General features: G+C 37.3%; 1 protein-coding gene and 1 non-coding gene across 2 annotated transcripts in view; both read left to right on the top strand.

Annotated features, from left to right (window-relative positions):
- DNAH14 (dynein axonemal heavy chain 14) overlaps positions 1 to 20,027 on the top strand; it is a 377,211-nt gene that overhangs the window by 164,248 nt on the left and 192,936 nt on the right. The window contains exons 28-35 of the mRNA XM_081491559.1: positions 3,334 to 3,587; positions 8,043 to 8,274; positions 8,969 to 9,022; positions 11,120 to 11,265; positions 12,607 to 12,675; positions 13,540 to 13,726; positions 14,545 to 14,621; positions 18,940 to 19,108. Of these exons, the coding sequence (XP_081347685.1) occupies positions 3,334 to 3,587; positions 8,043 to 8,274; positions 8,969 to 9,022; positions 11,120 to 11,265; positions 12,607 to 12,675; positions 13,540 to 13,726; positions 14,545 to 14,621; positions 18,940 to 19,108 (1,188 nt within the window). The remainder of the gene's footprint in view (positions 1 to 3,333; positions 3,588 to 8,042; positions 8,275 to 8,968; positions 9,023 to 11,119; positions 11,266 to 12,606; positions 12,676 to 13,539; positions 13,727 to 14,544; positions 14,622 to 18,939; positions 19,109 to 20,027) is intronic.
- On the top strand, positions 1,112 to 1,218 carry LOC145508031 (U6 spliceosomal RNA). Its single transcript, XR_014055300.1, has one exon. It is a non-coding gene; the product is annotated as a U6 spliceosomal RNA (small nuclear RNA).

Below are 20,027 nucleotides of genomic sequence, written 5' to 3'. Positions count from 1 at the left end.
AAGTGCGGTCAGATCTTAAGCCAAGGACTTATTTAAGCTGTTGTTTATGAAGACCACAAAATTATAATTGATCAATCTGCACATTTCTGCAGTTTACCAGGCATTCAAATAATCAAATCTGCTCTACTAAGAAAGGATCTTTCCCAAACCCCTGGTCTTCCAAACATGCTTAATAATTAGAAGCAGTCAGTAATCTGTTTCCAAAAATATTTTATGATATATTTCAACTTCACTCACTGAACATATTTTTGTTTTCCCATGTCTGCCTTACTTACTGCAAATTTCCCATCCTGGTATGCAATTTACAACTTCCCTTCCTCTTGTAAACACTTCTACATATGTAACATAACTGGGAACTATCTCTGAGTGGACACCTGTTGGTATAATAAAATGTTTACATGCAGTATCCACTAAGAGAATTTCAATATAGATTTAATCAAGCTATAGTGGTTGAGAAGTCCTCTATGTTTAGCTAAATAAATAGATAAAATCTAGTTCACAGTCAGTCTTATATCCAAACCTTCCCTCAACCTACACTGAGGCAGCCTCGGAGAGGGTCTCAGCCCACTGGTTGCTCTCTCCTGAGGCTGTGAATCTTGAATAAACATCTCAGGTGTGACAGTACAGTAACTTTTGACCAGACTCTTCTGTGGAATGACCTTGACTATGGTTCCTGATGCCTGGCTCAGATTATTGTGTCTGCCCACTTCCTAAGCCTCAGCTCTCACCTCCAGCTGATCTGCTATTAGAGGTCTACAACATGCTTTCAGGAAGTCAGAGTTAGTTTCTGTTGCATGCTGCCAAAACACTAACTGATACATCAAGTTTCCCATCTGGGTACACTTATCTTGCCCTGGAAAGAAAAAAATCTCACCATTCTATGTATTAACCTCTATGCTAATTATTCTCATATTTATTTCTTCATAGCTCCTCTTGTGTATTTCTTGAGAGTGCTAAGTTGCTTCAGTTGTGTCTGACTCTTTGCAACCCCATGGACTGTAGCCCGCCAAGCTCTTCTGTCCATGGGGATTCTCCAGGCAGGAATACTGGAGTGAGTTGCCATGCCTTCCTCCACGGGATCTTCCCGACCCAGGGTTAAAACCTACATCTTGTGCTCGCTTCGGCAGCACATATACTAAAATTGGAACTATACAGAGAAGATTATCATGGCCCCTGTGCAAGGATGACATGCAAATTCGTGAAGCATTCCATATTTTTTCACAGCAGGATCCTCTATAATTCACCTCCCAGAATATTGGAAATAAAAGCAAAAATAAACAAATGGGACCTAATTAAACTTAAAAGCTTTTTCACAACAAAGGAAACTATAAGCAAGGTGAAAAGACAGCCTTCAGAATGGGAGAAAATAATAGCAAATGAAGCAACGGACAAACAATCTCAAAAATATACAAGCAACTCCTGCAGCTCAATTCCAGAGAAATAAACGACCCAATCAAAAAATGGGCCAAAGAACTAAACAGACATTTCTCCAAAGAAGACATACAGATGACTAACAAACACATGAAAAGCTGCTCAACATCACTCATTATTAGAGAAATGCAAATCAAAACCACAATGAGCTACCATTTCACACCAGTCAGAATGGCTAGTATCCAAAAGTCTACAAGCAATAAATGCTGGAGAGGGTGTGGAGAAAAGGGAACCCTCTTACACTGTTGGTGAGAATGCAAACTAGTACAGTCACTATGGAGAACAGTGTGGAGGTTCCATAAAAAACTGGGAATAGAACTGCCATATGACCCAGCAATCCCACTGCTGGGCATACACACCGAGGAAACCAGAATTGAAAGAGACACGTGTACCCCAATGTTCATCGCAGCACTGTTTACAATAGCCAGGACATGGAAGCAACCTAGATGTCCATCAGTAGACGAATGGATAAGGGAGCTGTGGTACATGTACACAATGAAATATTACTCAGCCATTAAAAAGAATATATTTGAATCAGTTCTATTGAGATGGATGAAACTGGAGCCCATTATACAGAGTGAAGTAAGCCAGAAAGAAAAACACCAATACAGTATACTAATGCATATATATGGAATTTGAAAGATAGTGATGATAACCCTATATGCAAGACAGAAAAAGAGGCACAGATGCATAGAACAGTCTTATGGACTCTGTGGGAGAAGGTCAGGGTGGGACGATCTGAGAGAATAGCACTGAAACATGTATGTTATCATATGTGAAACAGAACACCAGTCCAGGTTCAAGCATGAGACAAGTGCTCAGGGCTGGTGCAGTGGGATGACCCAGAGGGATGGGATGGGGAGGGAGGTGGGAGGGGGGTCAGGATGGGGAACACATGTAAACCCATGGCTGATTCATGTCAATGTGTGGCAAAAGCCACTACAATATTGTAAAATAATTAGCCTCCAACTAAAATAAATAAATTAAAAAACAAAACCCACATCTTTATGACTCCTGCATTGGTAGGCAGGTTCTTTACCACTAGTGCCACCTGGGAAGCCCATGTATTTCTTAAGCACTTCAAATTCAATATATCCCAAATGAATCCATTGTGTCCCTTTACCTACAGCATGCTATTCCTTCAATAGGTATAATATCTTAGTGACTGAAATCACAATTCACTTAATTACAGGCCAGAAACCTATGAACCTCCTGACATATCAACCTTCGTTAAGTGCCAGGTCAATTTGACTTAAATCCGGTAGCCTTTTTAAAACTGCTCTGGTATGTATGGAAAGAGTGACAAAAGATGGATCAAATAATAGAAGTTATATGAAGTTCCTAAAAATTACAAACTTACCTATTCCTGAGTCCCACTCAGAAAACAGTAGTAATTTAATCTTGGAATTATGATACCGTTATTACTGTCCCCAGGTTCTTACTTAGCCTAAGTGATGATAGATTAAGAATATAAAATTTAGAAAATATAAAAGTTGGTGATAAATATGTTTCCATTTATTAAAGAATAAGGCTCTCATAAGCATTAATCAAAGTTCAGTCTCTAAGTGTCAAATGCATACAAATGTGTAAGCTCTCTCTTTTACACACATATGATGACTCATGCATAATACACACCACATATTGTTGTTCAGTTGCTCAGTCGTGTCTGACTCTTTGCGACCCCATGGACTGCAGCATGCCACACTTCCCTGTCCTTCACCATCTCCCAGAGCTTGCTCAAACTCATGTTCATTGAGTCAATGATGCCATCCAACCATCTTGTTCTCTGTTGTGCCCTTCTCCTCCTGCCTTCAGTCCACACCACACCACTCTTGAGAATATCTATTTTCATTTATAAAATTTATGCTTCAAAATTATTACTTTTATATCTTATTTTTTCAGAGCCAGATCATATTTTATAATGATTGTATCAAAAGTTTTGTGAGTTCTCATCCAAAAAAAGAGGTGGAAAAAGTCCATGCTGGTACGATACATCATCTAGAAGAGGTTGCAGAGTTGGTGGTGCTGGATACTCACAACTCTCGAGCAAAAGTTGTACTAGGGGCGTTGCTTACTCTGTATGTTCACTGCAGAGACATAGTGAGAGATTTACTACTCAAAAGTATTTTCAACGCAGACGATTTTGAGTGGACAAGGTAGGTATATCGAAATTACAACTCTAAATAAAATAACTTCTCATATACCTATCTCTAGGTAAGTTAATTCTCTACTTCGAATTTTGTCCAACCTGAGTTTTATCTCTCTGGGATTTATAGAAATTCTAAGCAAATTCCGCCAACTTGAGTACATATTTCTGTGCTTTCTTCTTCCTCTTTTCCACTGTTCTTCTTCATTTTAAATTCTTTTTGTTTTATCTTCCCTAACTGACCACACTCCTCTTAGCTGCGTTTTCCCTTTTACCATTCAGCCAGAGGGCAGTTTTCAATGGGTAGTGAAAGAAGTTCTGCCTCAAGCCTCTTCTTTCCCCCATGTGCTGTCAGTTCTGGGACAGACCGAGCTAGGAAACACATCAGAGGACATTTCCAACCAATTCTCTAACTCAGAACTCCCTTCTTCCTAAAGAGTGCAAGTCTCTTCAGTTGTGTCCAACTCTTGCGACCCCATAGACCGTACAGTCCATGGAATTCTCCAGGCCAGAATACTGGAATGGGTAGCTATTCCCTTCTCCAAAGGATCTTCCCAACCCAGGTCTTCTGCACTGCAGGCGGACTCTTTACCAACTGAGCCAACAGGGAAGCCCAAGAATACCTGAGTGGGTAGCCTATCCCTTCTCCAGCAGATCTTCCCTACCCAGGGATTGATTACCAGCTGAGCTACAGGGAAGCCCTTCTTCCTACCCAGGGGCAATAAGTATATAGTCATATACATGTAGTATTTCATATACAAATATGAAAGTATAGAAAAATAGTGCCATTAATTTTGGTGAAGAAATCAAACATAAGATTCCTATAATAAATATAGTTTCAAACTTCTGAATTAATTTTTTTCTTAAGTTTCCTCTGTTCATAGGAAAACAACTGCCCTACCTGTATAAGATCCTTGATTCTCAAGAAAAGTTTACTTTTAATAAATTCTGTATTAGCATAAATTTCCTTATTTTAGGTATGACAATTTCCTTTAAACTCTAAGGAAAATAGAGTAGAAAGAGGCTGTTGCATTTGACTGGCACCGCTGTCTACTATATTTTGTCAGAATACTTTATATATATTCACATATTTGTATTACTGAAGTATAACTGTATACATTCTTAATTGCTAAAGGAATATGTCATGTCTGTGAGCCCTCATGCTGCAAAAAGTTTAGCATATCATTATTACTTTCTATTGACTCTCTTTAAAAGTGAAAACTAAAAGTGGAAGAGCATATGCAGAAGAGTAAACTAGGAGAAAGAAGATTCTATTAATAATAAGACTCTGATTGTATCTATGATTCTAAGGGCATAGCTTCCATATAGTGTGGCTTGATGTCCCATGGCACCATAGGGCACTCACAACTGTAAGATTTTTTAAACTTTTGAGAGACTATAAGGACACCATAAGATACCAGAGTTTCTTTGATGACTCAGTGATAAAAAATCTGCCTGCCAATGAAGGAGACACTAGTTTGATCCCTGGGTCAGGAAGATCTGTTGGAGAGGTAAATGGCAACACACTCCAGCATTCTTACTGGGAAATCCCATGAACCAGAGGAGCCTTGCAGGCTATAGGCCATGGGATTGCAAAAGAGTCAGACAGGACTTAGTGACTAAACAAACAAGGGATATATAACATCAGTAAGATACCCAGGTACTAATAGTTTGAAGCAGTTTACAATGTTAATATTAGATCATGCTACAACCTTTCAGTGATCTCTTATCTTTGCAAAGCTAGGTTTTTGGCAGTGGCCCTGTTAAAAAGCAAGCACTGAATGAAAATTAATGTGGCACAGGAAATAAGATTGGCATGATCCAATCTCATTTCAAAGTTTGAGAAATTATGCAGTGTATAACAGGTACACACAACCCTCCAGTTATTTAAGAATGAAATAAATATATTTCCTTCCAATTTATTTGTGTAATTTTAAAAATTAACCTACTGTAAGTCATTAAGACAAAAATGCTTGTTAAGCTGCTTTGGGCCTAAAAATTAATAAAAGAAACTATGAAGTATTTCTTTTGGCCTAGAGTAATCATGAAAAATTACTTATACACTACAGGTACAATGAAAAATCTTTTCTTAAATTCATACAATATGGTCAATTAAGCTATGACAAAGGAGACGGGTAAGAAGACAGTTTCATCAATAACTGGTCTTGGAAAAACTTGACAGCTACATGGAAAAGAATGAAACTAGAATATTTTCTCATACCTTATCCAAAACTAAACTCAAAATGGATTAATGACCTAAATATATGACCTGAAATCATAAAACATCCAGAAGAAAGCATAGGCAGTATGATTTTTGACATTGGTCTTAGCAATTTTTTGGATATATCTCCTCAGACAAGTGAAAAAAAGAAAAAATAAACAAATGGGACCTAATCAAACTTACAAGCTTTTGCAAAGCAAGGGAAACCATCCACCAAACAAAAAAACAGCCTACTAAATGGGAGAAAATATCGATAAATGATACATCTGATAGAGGGTCAATATCCAAAGTATTAAAAAAAAAACCTCATAAAACTCGATATCACAAAAGACAACCCAATTAAAACATGGGAAGAGGACCTGAACAGATGTTTTTCCAAAAAAGAAACACAAATGGCCAACAGATGCATGAAAAGATGCTCAACATCACTAATCATGCTGCTGCTGCTGCTGCTAAGTCGCTTCAGTCATGTCCGACTCTGTGCAACCCCATAGACGGCAGCCCACCAGGCTCCGCCGTCCCTGGGATTCTCCAGGCAAGAGTACTGGAGTGGGGTGCCATTGCCTTCTCCCACTAATCATGAGGGAAATACAAATCAAAACCACAATGAGATATCATATCACACCTGCCAGAGTAGCTACTGTCAAAAAGACAGCAAATAACAAGCACTGGTGAGGATGTGAAGAAATGGGAACCCTCATGCACTACTGATGGAGATCTAAATTGGTATAGCCATTCTGGAAAACGGTGTGGAGGTTCCTCAAAAACTAAAAATAATCTACCAATTATACCATGTATGCTTATCTAAAGAAAATGAAAACACCATTTAGAAAGATACATGTACCCCAACATTCACTGAAGCACTATTTACAATAGCCAATATATGGAAACAGCATAAATCCATCCACAGATAAATGGATAAAGAAGATGTGCTATATACATGCAATGGAATGCTAACCATAAAAAAGAATGAAATTTTGCCATTTGTGTCAAATACATGAACCTGGAGGATATTAGGCTTAGTGAAATAAGAAAGATAAATATTGTGTATTTTCATTTATATGTGGAATCTAAAAAATAAATGAACAAACATAACCAAACAGAAGCAGATTCATAGATACAGAGAACAAACTAGTGGTTATCAGAAGGAGGTTGCAATGAGAAATGCAATAGAAGTAATGGAGATTAAGATGTACAAACTACTAGATATAAAATAATAAATTATGAGGATGTAATATACAGCAAAGAGAATACAGTCAATAGTAACTTTATATGGCATATATTCTATAAAATTGTCAAATTACTATGAAAGTGAAAGTCGCTCAGTCATGTCTGACTCTTAGTGACCCCATGGACTGTATAGTCCATGGAATTCTTCAGGCCAGAATACTGGAGTGGGTAGCCTTTTCCATCTCCAGGGGATTTTTCCAACCCAGGGATCGAACCCAGGTCTCCTGCATTGCAGGCGGGTTCTTTACCAGCTGAGCCACAAGGGAAGCCCAAGAATAATGGAGTGGGTAACCTATCCCTTCTCCAGCAGATCTTCCCGACCCAAGAATTGAAACAGATCTCCTGCATTCCAGGCAGATTCTTTACCAACAGAGCAATGTACACCTGAAACTAATATAATATTATAAGTCAACTGCAATTTTAAAAATTTATTTCCTTCAACAGTGACTTCTCTCTCTTCATCTGAGACTTTCCAAGGTGATAGTTTATAATTTTTTAAATTTTCTTTTTATTTTTAAAAATTTACTCATTTTTATATTTCTTTATAATCTGCTTTGTTCTAGAAAGAATTTAAAAGAGTTTATTAGAGATATACAAAATACTAGATGACAGCATAAATTAAGATACAAATGGGCCACCAATTTAACTCATAGTGGTTTCCATAAGAATGTAGTCCTGGACCATGGTTATAATGGATAATGTCTGCAACTACATTCTTATGGAAGCCATAAAAACTTCATAGAGATGATTGTTATTTAAATTTTCCATTTATGCTGACCATCATACCAAAGTAGCATAATTCAACAAGGCCATTTTTCTCGTAGGGAAGAGTGTTCATGTTTGTAGTCTTCCAAGTTCTAGTAGTTCCTGTCTAATGGAGTAATTGATGAATTCTCCACCACTCTTTTCATTTGATTTTTTTAAATCAACATAATCTTACTATGTTTCTGCATGTGAAAAAAATTAAAAATCATTTTGCCCAAATAATATGATCATTTAAAATATTGTTTTCAGACATTTGCAATATAAATGGAATGATAAACAAAAGTTGTGCTATGTGTCTCAAGGAGATGCCAGCTTTACTTATGGCTATGAGTACTTGGGCTGTACCCCAAGACTGGTGATTACGCCTCTCACTGACAGATGCTGGCTAACTCTCACCGGAGCACTACACTTGAACCTAGGAGGTTGCCCTGCTGGTCCAGCTGGTACAGGAAAAACTGAGAGTGTTAAAGATCTAGCAAAAGTAAGTGGTTTCTGTATCTAGAATAAAAACTTCTTTTTTTTTTAGTCACACAAACTTTAAAAGTTATCTTGAGTTTACACCTCTCCTGTTGTTAAAGTAGTCATAATATTTAGCAAACACATTAACACATTCGTTGATTCATACATCATCATTTAATTTTGAATGTTTAATGTGTGCTGGGCTTAGGATCTTGGTAAGTCAACATAGTTGACTTGGACTATAATAACGGACTAACATCTATGTAAATGGTAGCTTTGTCCCCCATTCCTTTCCTGTAGAAGTGATTCATTTATTTTGAGCTCTGTACACAGATTTTTGCCTAGTCTTTGTGATTAACAGAAGTGTTTGTGTGTGTGTGTGTGTGTGTGTGTGTGTGTAAGAAAAACAGACAAAGAAGCAACTGATGAAAGTAAAGGGTATAGTTTATGATATTGCTGAAATGTTTTTTCTTAGTTTATTTATGTGTTTAAAAATATGACCTTAAGCCTCCATGCACTAATTAACTGAACTATAACAGTATATATGCGTTAATCCTATACTGAGTTTTGTGGATTTCTAAATTTGGTATAAACACCTTTATATTGTAAAAATTTTCTTGAAAGAATAAAGATATTTTATTACTCTGGAAGTCTTAAAATTAGTATTTTGTGTCATAATTCAATAAATATATTAAAATATCATTTTTGTTTCCCAGTCCTTAGGCAAACATTGTGTAGTCTTCAACTGTTTTGAGGATTTGGATTATAAGGTAAAGCTTATTCTTATATACTCAGAAAAAAAATATTGTACACATAAAAGAAATAGTTCATTGAGGATTAAAAGAATAAGGAAAATATCGTAGACATTAAGTATTAATATAAATGTAAATGCTATTCTTTTAAACTAACAGAAGCGAAATTTTAAATGTAACTGAAACTTAAAACATTACCCAGTTTACCTTTATTCAGCTGAACCACTTCTTAAGACAGAGATTTTCCAATGTTTTGACAAGGAGGATCTTTTCAAACAAAATTGGTATGAAACATGGATATATAAAAAATTAAGAGTACTGCTTCAGTAATATAAATTTACATATTCTAACCTATACTTTTATTTACTGAAAATAAAGAACAATGAGGCTGCTGTGAGTAACACAAAAATTTGAGTCAGAGGTTTTATAAATGATTACAAGTTTATATCAGCCTTCTTTTGTTTTGGTTGCATATTATCTAAGATATATCTCATAGCATTCTTAATATTTATTAAAATGTCATATACCTCTGTGCCTATAACAAATTTCCTTAGTTTCAAAACACTCCAATTTATTTTATTTTGCAACTTAAGTCCAAACCTTTTACATTTTGCTGAGATCCTACATTTCCAATATGTATTCACCTGGCACATTAAAAATATCAGTAAACATAAATAAGCTGATTGAACTATTATTCTTAAAACACTTACCGAATAGCCTCTCTGTCCTCCCTGGAAACTACCTTTACTGGGGCTCTGCAGGAGTGGGACTAGGGTAAGGTGAGTGATGCTGTTACCTGCTAAGCAAAGTTCAATGAGGAGCCAAAAAACTTAGTCATCAAGATAAATAGTATTTTAGTGCAATGTATTTTTTAAAGAATCAAGGTAAATGCCCCCCCCAAAAGCATGATAAACAAAATATCAAAGTTTAGATAAAGACAGGATCTAATTGCTGCAGTCAGTGGGAGGAACCAACTTTTTCAGGCTTCTGAGCCAGAGGGGCTCTCTCAGATTCTCACCTCTTGCCCCCCTGCAGCATCTAACAAAAGCTCCTCTTAGAGTTCGAGCATTCCTCAACAGGTATTCAGTCCACAGACACTTTATCTGGCTTGTTTGTTTCAGTTTATAACATTTACAGATCAACAGATTTCAACATAGACTTTAAGTCTTTCACAAGGACACTGGAGGATCTAGCCACCCTGGGCCTGTCCATTGTAAATGGCAGAAGCAGGGTAAGAGCTGCTTGCATTAGCTGTCCCCACTCCGGCCTGGCCCCAATCTTCCACTCTTCTTAAATTATTAGCTCAGAAATCTGTATTATTGAGCTTCCCTGGTGGCTCAGCGGTAAAGGACCCATGCCTGGGTCGGGAAGATCCCCTGAAGAAGGAAAAAATCCCATAGACAGAGGAGCCTGGCAAGCTACAGACCATGGAGTTGCAAAAGAGTTGGACACGACTTAATGACTAAACATCAACCGTCTGCATTACTACCAGGCATTGACCACTAACCCTTGAGTCTTGGCCAGACCTAGAAAGGGGAACTCTTCCAACTATCTGCTGAAAAACTGTACTGAAGGCTTTTACTGCCAGTGCGTGGTTCTGAGAATATGGCACCCAGGCAATTGCTCAGTTATGCGAATGTGAATTGTGCTTCTACTTTCTCACTCTTGTGAGCATCAGTTTACTGCTGCTGTGTTTAAACTTTTAGGGCTTTCCCAGCAGTAAAGAATCCGCCTGCAATGCAGGAGACTCAGGTTCAATCCCTGGATTGGGAAGGTCCCCTGGAGGAGGAAATGGCAACCCACTCCAGTCTTCTTGCCTGGAGAATCCCATGGACAGAGGAGCCTGGCTGGCTACAGCCCATAGGGTCACAGAGTCAGACAAGACTGAAGCGACTTAGCACGCACACACGTTTAGACTTTTACAGGAGACAGGCAGAGTAGTTGAGTGGTCTTAGAGTCTAAATACTGCTGCTTTCAGCCCTACAAAAACGCTTGAGAGGGAGACATGCAAACAGTGTTTGCTTGGTTTAGGTAAAATGGGAAGAACTTGCAGAAATTAATGTCCCAGTAAAAATGCTCACCTAAATAATAATTTCATTAATCATTTTTTTTAAGATAATGGGGAAATTCTTCTTTGGACTGGTTGAGTCAGGTGCTTGGTGTTGTTTTGATGAATTCAATCGAATTGACGTGGAAGTTCTCTCTGTGATCGCCTCACAGATGCTAACAATTAAGGCAGCAAAAGACAGCTATTCTGTCAGGTATTTGCCAAATGTGTTTATACTTTGGGAATGGAAATTTGATGTACACTTACTGCTTAATTATTATTTAATATTTTTTCTACCATAAGTGTTTGGGTTTTTTTCTTTTGTTTTCCTAAGCACACACCAAAAGGAATGGCACTTAACTTGAATGTTTCCTTTGTCTGGCAAATAATATGAAAATATGACTAGTTAGCTTGCAGACTCTTTCCCAAGCTTGGAACAGTATTCTTGGCTACCAGGAAAAGAAGGCAAATATGTTCTAATTACTTTTCTTTTTGAGTTTAAATTCTCTTAGTACCTATTCATTGGATGATATTTCATTTGAAGAAACCAAAGGGTTTTTTTTCCTTAATTCTAAATATTAAAAAAAAAAACACCAAAGTTATACTGACCACACACAGGAATCCTTCTGTTGTTCCATTACTCTGGATTAATATACTTTTATTTAAAAAATCCTTTAGTAACAACATTTGTATGTTAGGATTACTAATGTATACTAATCCAAGCAAAATTTTTTTCTTTTCAGATAAATTTAGGAACGTACATGATTTGCCTTTTTGAGCATACTTGGATTTGTGGGTTTAAAATTTCAATTGCAATCTAATAATTCTAACTCAGGCTAATGGGCACTCACTTCTGGCTTTACTCTCAATGTTATGAGGCTTCATGAGTCTGTGGATATAACTAGGATTACAGTAATTCACACTTCACCAATTCTTCACCACATCTCAGCTTCTGCAAAGTTTTCCTCATTTGTGTCTAGATAGTCCTTAGGTTTTTTCCCTGTTCTTCTTCCATTCTTGTTTTACCACCTTCATCAGTTCAGCTGTCCATAAAATCACTAGGGGATTTCTCTCCATTGTCTCTTCCTCTGGTGCCAGCGGCGTGACACTATTCATGCCAAGGTTCTACTTCATGGTGTTCCCAGAATTATTTAATTGGGTGTTGGGAAGTGGGCTGTGTTTCATTTGAAAGCAAGAAAACTCTACTGAGGCCATTCTGTGTTCCACTGTGTCATCCAGGCAGAGCTTTATGTCTCCTCAGATTCTCTTCTCTGTGTAAGTCAGTTCATTCAGGTGGGTACCCTCTTGCCTTGAGCCTCACAAAACTCTCCAGACATCAGACATGATCAAATAAATCTGAATCCCAGCAGAGCTCACGATTTGGCGTAAAAAAAACCTCTTCTTTCCCTTCCTACCATTTTTTTTTCCAGCATGTTCTGTTTGGATTTAATTGTAACACAGTCTCAGGGAGTTTTGCAAACTCCTTTGTAGTCTTAAGATACTTTGGCTTACAGAAAGAAGTTATCTTAATGATGAATACTGTAATGTCTTGTAGGTTTGTACTGGAAGGAAAAGAAATTCGTATAAATATGTCTTGTGCAGTATTTGTCACCCTGAATCCTGGGTAAGTATCAGTTACATCTGTGGTAGGAGTTCAGTTCAGTGCAGTCACTCAGTCATGTCCAATTCTTCATGACCCCATGGACTACAGCATGCCAGGCTTCCCTGTCCATCACCAACTCCCGGAGCTTACTCAAACTTATGTCCATCGAGTCGGTGATGCCATCCAACCATCTCATCCTCTGTCCTCCCCTTTTCTTCCTGCCTTCAATCTTTCCTAGCATCAGGGTCTTTTCTAATGAGTCAGTTCTTCGCATCAGGTGCCCAAAGTGGTGGGGATGGACACAGGCAAAAATCCTTTTTTTTTAATCTTATCCATAGACAGAGTTGGCTGACATTGTATATCCATCACTCACCCTCCACCATGCCTCTGAATCCCTCCACTGCTCACACCATTTATAAGGAGCTACAGCTCTGTATTTGTCCATATGGATGATATCACATTAAGCTTCAGACCAAGGGAAATTTCCACTTTATGAATAGCCAGAGAGAAATGAAAAGGTCGGTAGTCTGTCACAAAGAGGACATAGGCAGAAAAGCTAATGAAAGTAGCAAGAGTAGCAATATGGTAGTTTACAGGGAGTGGAGACTGGGCAGACTCAATAAATATGTGTTGATGGAATGTTGATGGAATCAGGGAACTGATGTGAGGTAAACTGTGGGAGGAGGCACAGGAAGAAAAAAACATAAACTAGGAAGGTCTGTGAGTTAAAAGTACAATAGAAACCATCTTGTAAACTTTTTGTTTTCAGATAAAGATCACATAGAAAGGCAATAGAATTACTATTTGGGAGAAATTTATGTGGTTCTCATTTGAAAAACTGAAATATGATGTTTTCTGTTTCTTTGCTTTTCTTATCCTCTTAAGATACAAAGGTCGAGTGGAACTCCCAGATAACTTAAAATCTCAGTTTCGCCCAGTGGCAATGATGGCTCCCCATTATCAAATGATTGCTGAAGTAATGCTCCTTTCTGTTGGTTTCAAATCTGCAAAATTACTTTCTGGAAAGCTAGTTAACATTTACGAATTAGCTAGCAAGCAACTCTCACAACAGGTAACAAACTGTTTTTATCAAAGTAAAGGTGATTACATGAAGCATTGAATGATAACTTTTCAGGTATTAGTCCAAGAATGACCTGAAACTAAAATTCCTATCAGCATATCAAGTCCATGCAACTTGTGTATAAGGCAATATGTAAATCAAAATTCCAAGCTTTCCCTGGGATCTGATCTGAAAAGAGCAGTCAAATAGCTCTAATTTTAAATTATAGGCTACCTTCTCCATGCAAGGAAGATTACATCTAAAGCAGTGGTTTTCAAACTTTATAGTGGATCAGAATAATTTGCAGGACTTTTTAAAACATAAGTTGCTGGACCTTACCACCAACTTTCTAGTTGTCTGAAGTGGAGCTTGAGGGTTTACATTTCTAACAAGTTTTCAAGTGTGCATGATGCTGCTAGTCTGAATGCCCCACTTTGAAAATTATTGTTCTAGGACATGACAGTTTTGTGTTTATTTATAACCCAGAATGGTTTGGGCAGCTAACCAGATTATCTCCAAAGCGTTCATTTTTACAATATATTCTTTAAATCCAGCTCTCTATTTTAGAGAAAACTTAACTCAGATAATGACTTTTTAACTCCTTTGAAACTTGTTAATCTTTTTTTTTGAGGAGGAGACTTTTAGAAGGACGAGTTTGGGAAAGAAGTGAGAACATTAGAACCAAAACTGAGGGTTTCTTGAATTCATAACACCGTTTCTCTTCATAGCATTGATGATTAGTGATTTAACAGTATACTATATGCATTCATTTCCAAGTTGTTCATTTTTCTCCAGAAACTTAATAACTCAAATATTTTAATATTTGATAGGATCATTACGATTTTGGCCTGAGGTCTCTGAAGACAATTTTAGTGATGGCTGGGAAGAAGAAACGGGAGCTTAAATGGTCAGTTGAATTTTGAATTGAGTGTAGATCAAAAGGGAGTTAACAATACTGGGAAAATACTGTGTGAAATTTTAAGTAATGACAACAGGATAAAATAAAATAATTCTGAGCTCCCAGACTGGAAATCCAAAAGCCATAAAAGAAATAATGTATAATAGTCAAAAATTACTTTTTGTGAAGTCAAAAAACAAATGAAAAACAAGAGTAAAGATATATGCAGCTCCTGGTGCAGTTAAATAACTCATCCTCTTAGTATATTAAGATTTCTAGAAAATTGGGAGAAAACAGTCGTATAGAAAAATGGACAAAGGAAATCAACAGACAGTTCTCAGAAAAAAAGAGACATAAAAGTCCTTTAAATATATGAAAATACACTCAGCCCCACCCATAATGGGAGAAATGCACATTAAAGTTACACTGAAAATTGCTTCTCACTTATTAGATGGGCAAAAATTTTTAAGTTTTCAGAACTTTGTACTGGTGAGACCAGACTGAAGCAGGCATGCCTTTTCATTATTGGCAAAGTGTGTACCTTTTTGTATTGGCTTGATTTGGGGCTGTATTCATGTATCACCTATTAAAATTTTTTAAAAAAATATGTTGCAAAAAGACATATCAATATACTATTTACATGAGATTTTTAAACAATAAATGTTATAGATTGTTTATAGGTACAGTAAAAAGTACAAAATGTTTCATGGGAGGAGAAAACAATAGGGATAGGCTGTAGCTCACTGTAATATTTTATTTCTTAAATAAAAGAACTGTAGCATATCTTGAAAAATGGCCTGTATAATATAGATGGAATGTAAATAGATGTCTATTATGAAATGTCTTATAATTTTATAAAATTAAAGATAAATAGTACCAAGTATCAGCTCCCTGATGTCCTCACGTCCTTAGTCTTTTTTTTTTTTGGCCACACCATGCAGCTTGTGGAATCTCAGTTCCCTGACCAGGGACTGAACCCAGGCCACAGCAGTAAAAGCCCAGAATCCTAAACACCAGGACAGGGAACTCTCAAGTCTTCAGTCTTTCTTATGTTCATTTAATTCTGTGTGTAAATAAATATTCCAAGGATAGTGGTACTCTTCTCATTTTAAAGTCCTTCATTGTTCTCTGCAAATCACAGACAACTCAAAATTCTCACAGCTGCCTGCTATCGGAGTTCCCATTTCCAGGGTACTCTCCTGCCACTGAAAGTAGCTCTCTTCTCTCTGTTGCGAGGGTAACAGCCACCCTTCTTTGATTCTCCCAGAGCTTCACACACATGATGTGATTAAGTGAAGCTGACTGTGTTATGAAGAGGACCGGAGAATTTTTTTTTAATTTTTTTGCCAGAGGACAGCACAGTGAACAATTTAAAAATGAATATTAGACAATTTGCTTTTTAAAAGTCCCTTGACCCTTCCTCACACCTAAAATTTTAATTGTTCTTCTTGCCTCTCTCCTCTTCCCCTCTCTGTCCCTTCCTCTCCCTTGACTCCACCCAGTGCTTTGTAAGGCTTCTAATTTTGTCTCTTAGGCATGCAAGAATACTACAGATTTCTCTCATTTCTTTATGCATAGTGATTCAACTCTCCCTTTTTTCCACCTTCTCTTTCTAGATTATGTTGATGGAGCCTAACTCTAACCCCCAAATAGAGTTTAAAGGTGTTTACATATAAGAAAATAATAAAGATGTGTTAGTTTTGTAGGGCTGCTGCCATAACAAACTGCTGCAAAAGCATGATGTCCAAAAACAATGGAAATGAATCTTCTCATGGCACCTGAGGTCAGAGGTCTGAGACCAAGGTTGTGTGCAGATCAGCTCTCCTAGAGGCTCTTGGGAGATTCTGTTCCTTGCCTCTTTTAGCTTCGGGTGGTTGCCAGCATTCCTTGGTGGAAGGTCACATCACCCCAATCTCTGCCTCCACCTTTGCATCACCTTCTCAACTGTATGTCTCTGTCTCCTCTCTCATTATGTGACTACACTTAGACCTGAATGATTCAGGATAAACTTCTTTCAAGATTCTTAACTCAATTAGATCTTCTGCCCTATCAGATAATATTCACAGAGTTCCAGGGATTAGGAAGTGAATATATTGGTGGGGTTTGGGGGGAGGGGGGTGGGGAGAAGGGGGAATTTTTCTGCCTACCACAGTCAGCCTTATCTGTTTTTCTCTAAATCTCCCCTTTTGTTTAGAAAATAAACTGCAAAACTGACCACAGTACTGGGCCACAAAATATCTTAACTAATTCCAAACAACCGGTACCATGAAAACAATCAAAACGGGTTTAAAAGGTTACATTTAACTATGCTTTTCTTCAATTTTAGTTGACCTTAGTCTAGAACTTTTCTTTTTTATTCTTAAATTACAAGACAGTCCCCACAGTAACCTCAGATGCCATCCCCTAAGTTATTCTTTTGTATAATTTTAGTGAAAAACATGGTATTGTAACAATTTTACTGTATTTTATATAAGCTATTATCTCTCCTTGTCTATATCTAATAGTTACTCCCCAGCCAGACATACTGTTATCCCTATTTTTAAAATTTCTTTTAATATAAAGCAATATCTGTCTTGATAAAAAAGTGGGAAAGGTCAAGGTTACTTACTAGACCCCCAGCAGGGAAGCGTGGGACCCTTTCTGTGTCTGGTGTGGCCCCTCACTTTGCTTCTGGTTGACTCTCGCCCTCTCTACCAAAACACCTTCAGAAAAAAGACTCACTGATGTATTTACAGGGGAATGTGTAAACAGCTGATGCCAACTCAGTGAGTCTTCCATCGTAAAGATAGAGTGCTTATAGAAATGGACTTTGAAGTCAGAGAGACCTGAGTGAATGCCAGTTCAGACATTTACCAGCTATATGACACTGAGTGTGTTATTTCATTTTTCTGAGTATCACTCTTCTTACTTTTTAGCTTTTGAAAAGATTAATGAATTTCTTAAACAATTAAGCAAAAGGCCTAGTAAAAAATACTCAATAAATGTTATCTATTAGCTCTTTTTATTATGGAGCGAAGGCTTAAAAGTTATCACCATCCCAATGAAGAATTTCAGATGTCAGTAGACAAGAGTATGGGAGGGATGCTAGGGCAGGGAAAACTTTCTTCCTTTCTATCTCCAAAATCATACTATACCACATGTAGTTACTTTTTCCCCTCTTGACTGCATGTTTAATGTATAAAAATGTGTACTGGAGTGTTTAGTATACGAAATATTATATGTGGCAATAAACTGTGATAAAAATATATCAAAAAGTTTTGTTACAATTAACAAAAATTTTAAGTTGGCTTAAACAGCAGAGGGAATTTACTGTTTCACCCAGTCAGAAAATCCAGAGATGGGACAGGGTATAATCACTTTGAGTTTCCAATATTCTAAGCACTGCAGTCCTCCGTGTCTGGGTTATTTTTAGACTGGCTTCCTTTTTGGGAGCAGGATGGCTTCTAATAATAAATGGAGCTATCTACACCATTGAACTGAAGTACCAAACCACTCTGAGAGGACAATTCATTTGTCTACCCCTGAATCACTGTGTCCAGGTGACTGCTGTGTATTGATTGATCCGGACACGACTGAGCGGCTTCACTTTCACTTTTCACTTTCATGCATTGGAGAAGGAAATGGCAGCCCACTCCAGTGTTCTTGCCTGGAGAATCCCAGGGATGGCGGAGCCTGGTGGGCTGCCGTCTGTGGGGTCACACAGAGTCGGACACAACTGAAGCGACTTAGCAGCATATGCTTGCTTTCTGAAACTCTTTCAAACATACAACCTTGGCAAATCAGAGATAGTTACCCTAGAATCTGAACCTGAAACTAGAGGAAAAAGAAATAAGATATAGAGTCCACTCTGGCAAGGGTGACGGCAGTGGCAATAGCTGCAGACATTTAGCAGAAATTAGCAGGGACAGCAAGCCGCTCTAGTGCAAACATTAGGCTCTAGATGCAACAGGCACTGCTCTCTGGTGGCAGCGATGTCTTCACAGGACCAGTTCTATAGCTCAGCTTTGTTCCCAACTACATAGTCTGCAAGCCTAGTTCTCTAGTCATCCTAGGGATTTTTAATAAATCATTATTTTTCATTTGATGTTAACCTGAATACATTTCTATTTTGGCTGGGAAACAGCATTACCCTGAGTTCTAAGTCAATCAGGGCCCATCCCTGGAGCTGGGAACCGGATTAACCTCACCCAAACCACAAAGCTGCTTTGCAGTGGGGAGCAGAGGAAAGGGTATTGGGATAACCACCACTAGAAAAGAATATTAGTGGTCTTTAACATCAACAAAACAAACTTGCTAACTTGTTCTTTGCTTTCTTCTACCATTAAAGTAACATCAGTGACATTTCTGAAACTGAGGAAACTCTGATAATTATTGAAGCTATGAGAGAAGCTAGCTTACCAAAATTTCTTCCTAAAGATGTCCCACTTTTTGAAAAGATTATGAGAGATATTTTTTGTGGAGCAACAGTTTCGAAAGTAAATCAGATTGCCTTGGAGGTAATAAGACCTTTGAAAATCACTACAAATGATTTATATGTGGAATATCAGTTAAGATAAGAAACTATAATAGATGTGAATTTAAAATGTTAGTTATTCCTGAAATACTCTATTCATTTTATAACTTGGGACATAAAAATACTTGGAGATATATATTTTCCCATGAATGAAGAACTTTCAGTACATCTTGGCATAATGGAAAAAAGAACAAATTGTGGGTCTTTAAGGAAGGAAGGCTGTTACACATATTTTGCGCCTCAATTTTCTCATCTTTCAAGTGAGAATGATACTGTCTGAGCTTCCTACTTTCAAAAGGTGCTTAGAGAATCAAATTATATCAGAATTATGAATAAAGACTTTGATGTGTAAATACTTTGTGATCATTAAAATGACACAATTTTAGAGCCGTTTATGGGGCTTCCATGGTGGCTCAGATGTTAAAGCAACAGAGCCCTCATTGCCTTAGTTTAGGTAGGATCTCAGTGTCTTCTGTTACTATTATACAACCTCCTGCTACTCCCCTCATTCTAATATGTTGTCATATGGTCACCAGAGTTGCTTTCCTAAAACATATGTTTGATCACATCAGCAAAGCAGCTGTTGAAGCAATGTTGCTTATAGTACAACAGTCAAATTAATTATCTTGGCCATAATGCCTTTCACAATTTGGTCAGACCAGATTATCTTTCTCATACTGAGCATTAAAGTAAGAAACTAGGAAAGAGAGCAATAAACAAATTCTCTGAAATGAAACAGATGAAAACAATGAAGGAAAAGGCAGAAATCAACCAAGTAAAGAATAAAAAGTATAGGAAAAACAACAAAACCAAAGTTATCAGTTTGATTACATACAGACCTCAAGCAAGAATGATTAGTACTTGAAAAAGAAATAATGATATCAGAGGTTTAAAAGTGATGA

Source organism: Giraffa tippelskirchi, chromosome 5 (assembly GCF_054371585.1).
Source record: "Giraffa tippelskirchi isolate mGirTip1 chromosome 5, T2T-mGirTip1v1.2.pri, whole genome shotgun sequence".
Lineage (NCBI taxonomy): Eukaryota > Metazoa > Chordata > Mammalia > Artiodactyla > Giraffidae > Giraffa > Giraffa tippelskirchi.
Note: the sequence above shows the minus strand (reverse complement) of the source record. Positions and strands in the feature narration are given on the sequence as shown.